Here is a 12,494-nt window from a genome sequence, read left to right as displayed (position 1 = left end):
AAGTACAGGGACTACCCCAGTGTGACGCACCATTTTGTGTCATTCTGCTTGGAATGACTCAATGAGCTGGCTCTACCATACAGCGTCCTGTGCTGAGGACAGGACTCATTTGATCCTAGGAGGCCATAAACACAATTATGTCTCTCTTATGTCAGACCACTGCATGGTGAAAGACTCTTCAATCTGACTCAATATTTTATTCTGGTATCACTGGTAGCTCTCTTTTAGGCATATTAACAAATATGGAAAATACAGGGATTTAATTCTAAATTCTAATTTGGAACCCAGTAGCATTCACTTTAATTTGTTCTTTTATATCTACATTGTTTGAATTCCATCTGGTTTTGTAATTCTGTGTTCAGCCATTTATGTGTGATAACTGCAACAGCCAGAGGCCCCAATGCATAGCACACATTAGGACTGCACAAACGTCATGGAATTTACTGATCGTTCCCCAACAAAATGTGATTAGTTAAAATCATTACTATAAATTACAAACACTTCAACTGGTGCATAAGAAGACAGCTTAAACCTAATAAGGTTCAGCAGCTACTTTTATTAACTAATAATTATAAATAGCGAATAGAATATAGATATAAGATATAAAAATAAGCAGAACAAAAAAAACATTTTATTTTTACTTTTGTTCAATTTCTTTAGTACTGCAATAGTTAAAATATAAGATTGTAACAAATTAGAATAGAAAATAAAATACATTACAATCTTGAGAAACTGCCACTTGTGTGTCTGCTATTTTAGAACTGCAGATAATTTTTACATCACCTCACAAAGATACAATGTATTCCAATGCCAGCTCATTATTTTTTAAAAGTTATAAAAATTTTGGGGATTTATACACCTCTGTTTTAGAAGTAATATTTAACATATAATTAAAAAAACATGACTGCATATTATTAGCTTACTTTCATCTTACTGGTTTTTTAAAAATAAAGCAGCTCCACACTGGATCCACCGGTCTTGATTGCCTCCACAGGGTACATCAATATTCGTCACTACACAGTCCCTCTCAGCGCTAGCATAGACTGGCAAAGATATGCACTCCTCTGGAGAATATGGACCGAATGCATCCTGTCAACGAAACCGCCCATTAAAAATCATTTAAAAATACAGTATATGTATTAGCAGTAGACAAAAACAGTTTCAGATTACATGGTATCCAAAACAGAATCTGAAGTTATAAGTGTAACCTTTGGTAGGTATCAGAAGAATAATCTGCTAAGACTTGGAAGGGAAAGAAGAAAGCAAAGGTTCCAGAAGAAGTGTTTTTCTCTAGATTTCTGACACAACTCAGCATCTGTATTCTCTTTACTGTGCCTATGGGGTTTAGAAGAGTAAACTGAGAACATCTGACATCATATAACACCTGCACTAAAAATCTAAAGCAGGATGAACTAGCTCCCATGAGCAAAGCTCCAATACTTTCCACCTCTTCGAAAGTCTGCTTCCAATCAAGTTCCTCTTATTAAGCCATTACTGCATTAATATTAAAAAATACATTAACAATTTTAACAGCAATAATTACAAATAAATATTTGCAGGTTTTTGACCTGAAGGACATAGAAAGAGAAAAAGACAAAATAGACTTGTTTTAAAAAACATGAAAAGGCTTTTCTAAATTCTCACATGTAGGTCAGCAGGAGCATGATTGGGCTTCTGAAGTAGCACAAGAGCTGCTGCAAAGGGGAAGTGGTTATGGAGAATGGGGTGTCCTGGAGGATATGGCTTGTTACACATCCTGAGATGTGCAAACAGATGAGCAGCAGTCACTGTTTATGTATAAACCAACCAAACAAAAAATCCTCTTAGTTCTGCCCTTGGGCTTTGGACAGATAGACAGAACCCCATTTCACACAGATTCCTCTCCCCCTCTGTTGCAGACTATTCTGAGGATTTTTAAGCGTTTATTAAGGCATTTTTTAAACAATGAATGCTTGTTTAAAGGCATTATACTAAGAGGCCACAGGGAGTTGCTCTAACTTATACCATGGATTGACATGGTTCCCAGCCAACAGCTAGGGCTGTGGTGTCCAACCAGTCCTGAAGCAGTAGCTACTATAGTAGATACTGACACAGCGAACTAGACACACTCAACTGGCCAAATAGCTGCTAGTGACTAGCGTGTTGGACACTATGGAGCCAAGGGATCCCAAAGTTGGTAAACTCAGCAAGACCAGAGAATATGCTCACAGTGTAAAATATGCCTGCTGTCTCTTCCATGCTCTCTTTATAGCAGACAGACAAGAGCTTAGGGAGAAAGGGAATCAATCACAAGTATAAAACAAAAAACCTTACATGCTACTTTAACTAAATTTGGTTGACACAATTCCTAGGCAATAAGTGAAGTCAGAAAATCACATCCCCCCACAACACTCAAAATCTCATCGTATATTCTCTAAGAAGTGTCAGAAATTACTGTGAAACAAACAAGCCATTTGACATCTGCCAGTATAGGAACTGGAACAAAAACGACAGGTTTTTACTGCAAATCAGACAAGCATGAGTAAATTAAGTTTCATAATTTGAAACCATATAAATATCTCAAAATGGGAAAGCAAATTGTAGCCAGACAGAGGTCCCCCCGCCACATCCATCTTGCTTGCTCCTCCAAGATGCCTCAGAGCACACAGGACACAGAAAGCAATAAAACCAGCATAGTCTTTGATGCCTTGATAGAGGCCCGGATATGCTGGCTCATCGTGACCCTGGATAACTGTAAACATAGATAAGAGGGTGACCAAGCTAACTGTTGACCAAGAGGCTGTAAAAAACCGCCCTTGGCTAGCACTGATATTGATACGATCACACAACCGTTCTGGGAGAGGAATCTCCTGCTGAGTAAAGAATGTCCAGTACTCCCAATTTAGTTATCTCTCTCTTATAAGTGTAAATTACGTTGGAACTCCCTTGTAAGAACTGGCGTCACAAAGACGAACCAGCACAATTTGACACCATAGATAAGAAAGAGAATATGTGACCCCACGGGTATAAAGATGGGTCCAGCAGCACACTCACTCTGAGCGTCAATCTACCATCAACCTGCTGGTCGGGTTATGTGATTGCCTCCCGAGGTCCACATGGGGACACCCAGCCTCGTATTCATCTTTCCCGGGGAACTGAGTGACTGATCCTGGCCTGACACGCTGGAATCGAGAGATGCAGAAGGGGGTAAAAATTGTACCTGTATGTGTCTGTCTTAGTACATGCATAGAATTAGAGCTCTTTGAAGACTAAGCTGTCACTTGGAACCGTTATTTCTATCTTCCTTTTCCTTTGTAACCACTTTAAGACCTGTATGTGCTAGCAGTTAAGAAACAGAGCAATAGCTACTGTAATGATATGCTTTATAAGCTTCTTTAATAAACCTGTAACTGTTTACGCTTTAACCTAACTCCTTCTGTTGCTGTAACAGAACCAGACACAGTTAAAAGAACTCCAGCCAGTCAAAGGGGTAGACGCAGGCAGAGCTGGGTGTTTGGGTTCTGTCGCCTCCACGGGACAGACCCTTGGGGCACCCGTCAGCCTTCCAGGCTGCCCGCTGCGAATGGATCTTGCGTCCTAGCAGTCACAGACTCGGGTGTATCTCTGGGGTGCCCATCAGCCTTCATAGGCTGCCTGCTGCAAAGGGATCTTGTGTCCTAGCAATTAAAGACTCGGGTGTATAACAGAACTCACACACACCACTCACTGCCCCGACCATCGGCTGACACAGAAAAAATACAAACCATGACTGTTTTATACCTGAAGTATCTATCCATTCTTGAAGATTTTTTTGCTGTTGTAAGTCAACTTCCCTCATCTTTTCAATATGAAAGATGAAATCTTGGCTCCAGTGAAATCAGAGCTAGTTTTGCCATTACCGTTCTACTACTTTAAGTCCTAGTAACTTCATGGGATAAACATATCATTTTTACTTTCCTTTTCTGGAGATGATCTTGTTTGACTCATGACCTGTTTTGTTGTTACTAGGTGTCTTATTAACAGAGCATTATGCACACAAAATGTCCATCTGCATTCATGATACCTGCAATAGTTATAAAATGGTTTCCTTTAAAGATAATATTAATACTATGCTTTGACTGGCTCCCAGGAACTACAAGTTTGATATTCACTTCCTTTTCCATTTCCTGACACTAAATAGGTCACCTCTGTTAAATTCCTTTGAACAAAGCAATGACCAAGTATTTTGAAGATTCTTTCCATTCAAAGACAAGAGTGTCTTGATTTTGAGATGTCAACCAGAGTATCTTGGGTCTTTGCCCACAAAAGCTTATGCTCCAACACTTCAGTTAGTCTATAAGGTGCCACAGGACTCCTTGCCGCTTTTGCAGATTCAGACTAACACGGCTACCCCTCTGATACTTGACACCAGAGTATCTTGATTCTCAGGTTTAAACTTCATAGCAATGATTCAATGAAGGAAGAAAGGAGATACACCTAATTAGAACCACAAAATATAGCATGCTTACTTATACACAGTGGCACATAAAATGGAATGTTGGTGTGCATTGAGAGGGTATCACAGTGATAGCTGTGTTATAAGACTTTTAACCAGTGTTTCCTAAACTTTTTAAGACTAAGGAACACCAAACAATAACTTTTTTTTAATGAGGAAACCAAGGATTTTTTGTTGAGAAAAAAAAAAGGTGGTGTGTGGGGGGTGAGGTTTGCGGGGAAGTTATTGAGGGAAAAAAAGGGCTGGGGGAAAGTTATTGAGCAAAAAAACAAGGTCGCCTGCCCCTTTAAGGGCGGCTATTTTGAATTCTGTTGTTTTCCGCAGCATACCTCCAACTGCCTCACGGCACACCGGTGTGCCGCGGAACACAGTTTAAGAAACACTGCTTTAAACAAACTATAATAGATTGAAAAACTGACACATGAAAATTGTATTTTTTGCCTAGGTCTTTACACCATAGTTGTCTTATCTTTTTGGATAACTGCATCTATTTCTCCATCAATTTAAATACTACTGTCTTAATGAGGCCCACCTGTGTATATGAATTATGCTACAGTATTTCATCACATTATCACATGCTATTTTTTTCCTCACAGGGACACCATCAGTTAGTGCACAGTATGGATAGTGCATAGGAAATGAATCAGGATTACGTAGTTAATAAGGATGTTGTCCATAGTATCCCACACACATTTGCTATAGAAGTTGGGAGGCGTACAGTGAATGATGCCGTGGAATGAAGGAATCATGTCAGGATTAAGACTGGATTCTATTCCTGTTTCTGTCACAAAATTCCTATCTGATGCTGAGCAACTCATTTAAACAATTATTTTTTAAATAACAAGTGGAGTGTCCACACTACCACACCCATTATTTTGAAATAGAAACTCCTGCTTTCCATGAGGAATAACCCTTATTTTAAAATAGTTATTTCGAAATAGAAGTATTATACATGATCCATTGCTGTTATTTAGAAATAACTACTCCCCAGAGTCATTCAATTATTCCACAGTGCTTCCTGGGGCTCTACGTCGAGGTAGCACATCCACATTAAGCGAGCCTGCCTTGGACTAATTTTGAGGTTTCCCTGTAGTATGGACACACTATTTCAAAATAGTTATTTTTAGAATTATTATTTCAAAATAAGTTATTTCAAAATAATTTCCTATTGTAGACATGCCCTGTGTTCTCAAACTAAATCTTGACTGGAAATTATTCTATATTAATTCAATCACTATGGGTATCACTAGTCTAGCAGCACTGGTAGTTGCACTGATAGGACATTTTAAGAAAAAGTCTAGTTCAGCTAATAAGGTTGAGCAATAAAGTCTTTACCCAATATTTGTTCAAAGATATTCAAGTTACTAGAAGACACTATTACTTCTTGGTCAGAAATGGTACATCAGTAAAAATGAATCATAGAATCAAATAACACTAGAACTGGAAGGGACCTTGAGAGGTCATCAAGTCCAGCCCCTGTCCTCACAGCAGGACCCAGTACCAGTGGTTCCCAAACTTTTCGGCATCATGCCCTCTTTTTGATTTTTGAGAAACCCTCCCCCCCCCCCCCACTGCCAGCAGCAAAACTTGTTGAGGGGCGGGGGAAGGAACTGACCACCAGGGCCAAAAAACAAAAATAGCAGCAAAACTTAGGAGGGGGGAATTGACCGAGGTGGTGGGGGAAGGTTGGGTCATCTCGCGCCCCCCCCCCCCCGGAGTTTCTTCATGCCCCCCATGTTGGGATCTCATGTTCCCTCTCAGTCTATCCAACCTGCTTTTAAGTATCTCCCGAGATGGAGATTCCACAACCTGCCTAGGCAACCCATTCCAGTGTTTAACCACCCTGAGAGTTAAGGAGGTTTTCCTAATGTCCAAACTAAACCTCCTTGCTGTAGTTTAAGCCCATTGCTTCTTGTCCCATCCTCAGAGGCCAAGGGGAACAATTTTTCTCCCTCTTCCTTGTGTCACACTTTTATATTCCTGAAAACTGCTATTATGTTCCCTCTCAGTCTTCTCCTTTCCAAACTAAACAAGCCCAATTCTTTCAGTCTTCCTTCATAGGCCATGTTCTACAGACCTTTGAAACATGTAATGTGATCCTCAATTCATTTTTTATTACTTAATACTGGCTAAATGTATTATCCCGAAAAGCTAACTTTGGATGAAAAATTCACCAGACTGACACATGCCAAAACCCACGATTTGCCACTTGCATTTATTGTACAGGATTTAGTTTGCAGAATGGGATTAAAAATTACACAAAACAATGGAAAATCGTGTATTGCTAATTGAGTGTGCTGTAATACAGGAGAAGAGAAAAAAATCCCTTTCTCCCTAGCTCGAGAATGCCGGGGGGTTATCAGAAAGGCGAAAGCGTAAATGGAATTGCGACTGGCTAAGAATGTGAAGGATAACAAGAAAGATTTCTACAGGCATGTTAACAAGAAGAAGGTGATCAGAGAGGGTGTGGGGCTCCTACTGGATGAAGGAGGTAACCTAGTGACAGATGTGGGGAAAGCTGAAGTCCTCAAAGCTTTCTTTGCCTCTGTATTCACTGACAAAGTGACGCAAGATGGGATGAAGATGGACAACCATTGGTGGGAAAGAACAGGTTAGAAACTATTTAGAAAAGCTAAATGTACACAAATCCATCGGTCTGGACTTAATGGATCCGAAGGTACTGAGGAAGTTGGCAAATGTCATTGAGGAACCTTTGGCCATCATCTTTGAAAAGTCATGGAGATCAGAAGAAATCCCGGATAATTGGAAAAAAGCAAATGTAGTGCCCATCTTCAAAAAAGGAAAGAAGGACGATTCAGGGAACTATAGGCCGGTCAGTCTTACCTTGGTTCCTGGAAAAATCATGGAAGGGATCCTTAAGGAATCCATTTTGAGGCACTTGGAAGAGAGGAAAGTGATTAGGAATAGTCAGCATGGATTCACAAAGGGCAAGTCATGTCTGACCAATCTGATTAGCTTCTATGATGAGGTAACTGGCTCTGTGGACATGGGAAAGTCAGTGGATGTGATAAACCTTGACTTTAGCAAGACTTTTGATACGGTCTCCCACAATATTCTTGCCAGCAAGTTAAGGGATAAATGGATGGTAAGATGAATAGAAAGATGGCTAGAAGGCCGGGCCCAGCGGGTAGTGATCAACGGCTCGAGGTCAGTATGGCGGTCGGTTTCTATCAGAATGCCCCAAGGTTCGGTTCTAGGACCAAATTTGTTCACTATCTTTATTAATGACCTGGATGAGGGGATGGATTGCACCCTCAGTAAGTTTGCAGATGACACTAAGCTAGGGGGAGAGGTAGATTTGCTTGAGGGCAGAGATAGGGTCCAGAGTGACTTAGACAAATTGGAGGATTGGGCCACAAGCAATCTGATGAGATCAACAAGGACGGAAGAATCCCAAGCATTGTTAGGGGCTGGGGACCAACCAGATAAGTAGTAGTTCTGCAAAAAAGGATCTGTGGGTTACAGTGGATGAGAAGCTGGATATGAGTCAACAGTGTGCCCTTGTAGTCAAGAAGGCTAATGGCACATTAGGTTGCATTAAGAGGAGCATTGCCAGCAGATCCAGAGACGTCATTATTCCCCTTTATTTAGCTCTGGTGAGGCCACATCTCGAGTATTGTGTCCAGTTCTGGGCCCCCCACTACAAAAAGGATGTGGACGCATTGGAGAGGGTCTAGCGGAGGGCAACCAAAATGATTAGGGGGCTGGACCATATGACCTACGAAGAGAGGCTGAGGTAGTTGGGTCTGTTTAGTCTGCAGAAGCAAAGAGTGAGGGGGGATTTGATAGTAACCTTCAACTTCCTGAAGGGAGGTTCCAAAGAGGATGGAGAAAGGCTGTTCTCAGTAGTGACAGATGGCAGAACAAGGAGCAATGGTCTCAAGTTGTGGTGGGAGAGGTCAAGCTTGGATATTAGGAAAAACTATTTCACTAGGAGGGTAGTGAAGCACTGGACTGAGTTACCTAGGGAAGTAGTGGAGTCTCTATCCCTAGAGGTGTTTAAGTCTCGGCTTGACAAAGGCCTGGCCGGGTTGATTTAGTTGGGATTGGTCCTGCCTATAGCAGGGGGCTGGACTTGATGACCTTCTGAAGTCTCTTCCAGTTCTATGATTCTATGATTCCCTCCATACCTATAATAATTCTTCCTTTTCTACATGTATTTCTGTGTGTCTTTCATAGTTCGTTAAGGTTTTTAGGTTGCATTATAGTTACAGGTTTTATAATCTTGTGATTTTGTAATGCTACCCTGTGTTTGAAGAAATTGCTAGGTAAGACACATTTTTTTGCAGCTTCTGATTCCAGTATTTAAAGAGAGATTATTACTGTGATTGGAAAGTTGTATAGGTTACAATTTTTAGTGTTTGGATTACTTATTTTGCTTTAATGTAATGAACTACTGTAATCACTGGAATTCATTTTTTATTAGGTATATGAAGGGTAAGAATTTTTCCCCCTAGAGATCAAAAGATGTTCTTTAACTAAAGTTTATTTTTCACATTATATGGGGTTAAAACTCTAATACAAAAATCATTTTTATTAACAATTCCCAAATATTTCTAAGTGTTTTATTAAATATCATTTTGAAAATGCATGATAATATATTTAAAGTACGGAAAAAAATAATAAAAGCTCTTATTTTAATACATTTCCTCTTTTTAGTGCTTTTCTCTTCATTTGTTTTTTACTGTTTAGAAAATATGTAAATAATTCTGTCACATTATACTCAACTGTTCTATTAAAACTTGCAGTTGATTATTTTTTAAAAGAAGAAACAAACTGTTCAGGAATACCATACTGGAAAGCTATTAAACAGAAGAATGGAGACTATAAAAGTTTAGGTCCCTTAATAATTTAGTACCTGTGGAATCCAGCTCATGTAACAAGGCAGAACAGATGACACACTGGGAGAATCATGCTGGTTTTCTGAAAGTCGATATCCATCAAAACTGCAACCCTCCAATTGCAGGCCGCTTATCTGTCATGGAAACATACAAAACATTCATATATACTTATAAGAGCCTGAAATGTCAGTAATGTCAGTAATCATACTTTGCCTTATTAAAGACATGGATAGTCCTCTGTACTGTGACCATGTTCTAAAAAATAAGAACTAATTATCATAATCCTGTACGTGGGAATAGGAAATATGATTTAAAAGATCTTGACTATGCTTCAGAATGAACTTCCTCTTGTTTGTTTTAACTTTGAAAATGCTAGAGAACAATACCAGTAAATGTCAACATTTATGAAACTAAAGGTGCCTGCCCTGGCATTAGATTAATGCACTTACAGTGGCAAAAGCCAAGTAATCATTTACTAACAATGTCAAAAGTCAATAGTACAAAACAACCAAAACTATCCAACAATAACAACAAAACACAACAATAACTGAAAAGACAAGGTTTCTTTGCTTCAAAGTTTGGTCTTAGCTTTCTAGAAACGAATAAGCCACTATATAATTTTTACAGGAGCAAATAAGATAATTTTGTATTTCCACTCCTTTCAGAAGTAATATGTAGAGGAGAATGAACAAAATAAATATTTAGCATATGAAATAAGATTTTAGGACAAGTGCTATTGAATAAAATAAATGTTAGTGGTTGAATGCATGAGTAACTGCCTTCATATTGTTCTATTTGTAACATATTTTAAATGAATGAAAATAAGCTTCTTAACTAAGCTCTCCGTGGATTAATGACAAAGGTGACCTAGAGTGCGTATAATAGCAGTTCTCCTAAAAAACATTTCCTTTGATGATCACGACTCTTGGAGTCTGGTACTTTCCTTGCCTGCAACACATGGACTCTACAAGTCAACCTGAAAAAACCCAAAATTAATGAGATTCACAGATAACTCTCCCTCTCAAACAATCAAGTTAAACAAAACAGAATAAATTTTCAGTATAGGGACATGGAAAATGAGCACACCCTTAATTAGATATATCCAGGCCTCATAATAAATGCATTGGAGGATTCAGAGAAGCTATATTATCATTACAAGAAAAACTCTGCAGCCCTTCTATGCCGAAAAGTAGCTGTGCCACTAAGTAGCTACAACTTTACCCATACAACTATTGCTAGTTCAACAGTATAACTAAATAATTGTGTTATGTAAGAATGAATGAGTTTATCTTAACAGGTTATTACAGTGATTGGGATAAAATCACAATACAAACACAGAACCTTTTGTTCTGAAAACAAATGCTCCATGAATACTGGAACTCCAGCAACAAGAACTACAGAAAAACTGGGCCAGTTGTCCCTGCTAATCAACATACACAAAAAATATTCAACTTGTGTTGCCTGTTCCACTGAGGCATCACATATTCTTTCTCATTAGGTGGCCTTGCTTATTCAGTGTGTGATTTTGACAGGTTGAATAAAAGAAGGCAAGATAATTTGAGGAAGAGGATGTTAGCTTTTATTCTGAACATGCTCAAATTCATGGTCATGCTGAACATTTTTGAAAGTGAGTTCCACAGCAGAGAACTAGCTACTGAGAAGGCTCTAAATGCCACTCTCAGGTTTCACTTTTGAGTTTGACAGTTCCTGTAAGTTCACAGTCACATAAAATAATAAAATGTAGTCTCATAGAGAATTTGGGCCAATCCCAGGAAGTATTCTGAAGATGGACACCAAAACCCTGAATTTGACTAAATCTTCAGTGAGAAGCCATTGAAGAAAGCAACCCATTGGAGTAATGAACTCTAAGTCATCAGTATTATTAAACAAACAGGCCATGATGGTCTGAACTGAGACTCTAGTATACCACACAAAAATAGGGCAGTGGGATTGCCATTAGTACCCAGATTGTGGACTAGAACAGCAGGAAGAGGAGAGTTACAGTGTACCTCTCTAGTTTGGATTTAGGCCAGTGGGGGAAGGAGATTTTGCATTTTATTTCCATTATCTATTAGTATTTCATTCACATAAAGCATGATTACTTGTGTTCTTTGCAAGTGGAGTAGATTTCACCTTAAATGAATAGCACCTTGCAGAATTTTGCATTTACAGTATATTACTTTCTGGCAAATTTACTCTTGAGTATTAGGATTCATGTAATTTTAAATGAATCTTTGGCAAGTGAGCTAATTTCAGGGTTCAAAGACACTGTCTCCATAAAAACATGTTTTCCACAATAAACATTTCCTGTGTATTAAGTGCCATTGTTTTCCACAGGACAATACAGATCTTAGCAGCAGGCAGGAAATCAAATTTCCCTTCTTCCATAGGTTGAATAGTTTCTGGTGTTTAAAGACAGAATCAAATTTTGAAAAAAGTCCTTCCTATGAACTCTTTTAAAGATATCTCTGTAAGCATCTGGAAACTTAGCTTCAATATTTTTGATAGCTTTTTTTGAGTGGATGAATATAACATTTTTGCAATAATATTTTCTTTTACAGAATTTATATCCATTTTTACCTGGGTGCATACTATTTACTGTCAATAAAAGTCCTTTACTGTGCTTCTTCTGCTCTTGTTATGAAGCTGGTTCCAAAACACTTGAAAATGGCGGTTTTATGACAAAAGGGATAAGGTCAGTTTATTTCAGATGTTGACAGACCAATCAAAATAGTGATAGAGATGCAGCTGTGTTAGTCTGGTCTAGCTGAAACTAAAGACAGAAGTATGTAGCACTTTAAAGACTAACATAAACATAACTAATAAACCATCTTGTTAGTCTTTAAAGTGCTACATGCTTCTGTCTTTTGTTTCAATCAAAATAGGGCAGGGATAGCTATTTAGGAATGGTGTTTGTCACGTGAGAGCCATACATTTTCAGAGTCTCTGTCCAAGCAATTTTAAGTGCCATTAAATAAGGTCCCATCATATACAAATTGATTCTTAATTAGGTATTCCTCACATTCCTACTAGGAAGAAACTGCTACTAATTAAGTCTTTTTGACATCTGACAAATTAATTGTCCATTTCAGAGTTGGTAATTTTTTCCTCTGTCACTTCTACTTGATAAATTTTCATCCTATTCAAAATCTCTTGTT

General features: G+C 38.6%; 1 protein-coding gene across 2 annotated transcripts in view; it reads right to left on the bottom strand.

Moving 5' to 3' along the window:
* Nucleotides 1-537: 537 nt before the first annotated feature.
* The window catches only part of DYNC2H1 (dynein cytoplasmic 2 heavy chain 1), a 328,959-nt gene continuing 317,002 nt past the window's right edge, over nt 538-12,494 (bottom strand). For both annotated transcript variants that reach the window (XM_089775660.1, XM_089775659.1), the window contains 2 exons: nt 9,354-9,470; nt 538-1,089 (listed from right to left, as the gene is read on the bottom strand). In XM_089775660.1, coding sequence (XP_089631786.1) covers nt 931-1,089; nt 9,354-9,470 — 276 coding nt within the window. In that variant the 3' untranslated portion in view covers nt 538-930. The remainder of the gene's footprint in view (nt 1,090-9,353; nt 9,471-12,494) is intronic.

The sequence above is a fragment of the Pelodiscus sinensis genome, chromosome 1 (genome assembly GCF_052426305.1).
Source record: "Pelodiscus sinensis isolate ZL-2025 chromosome 1, ASM5242630v1, whole genome shotgun sequence".
Classification (NCBI taxonomy): Eukaryota; Metazoa; Chordata; order Testudines; family Trionychidae; genus Pelodiscus; species Pelodiscus sinensis.
This window is presented reverse-complemented; position numbering and strand designations above follow the sequence as displayed.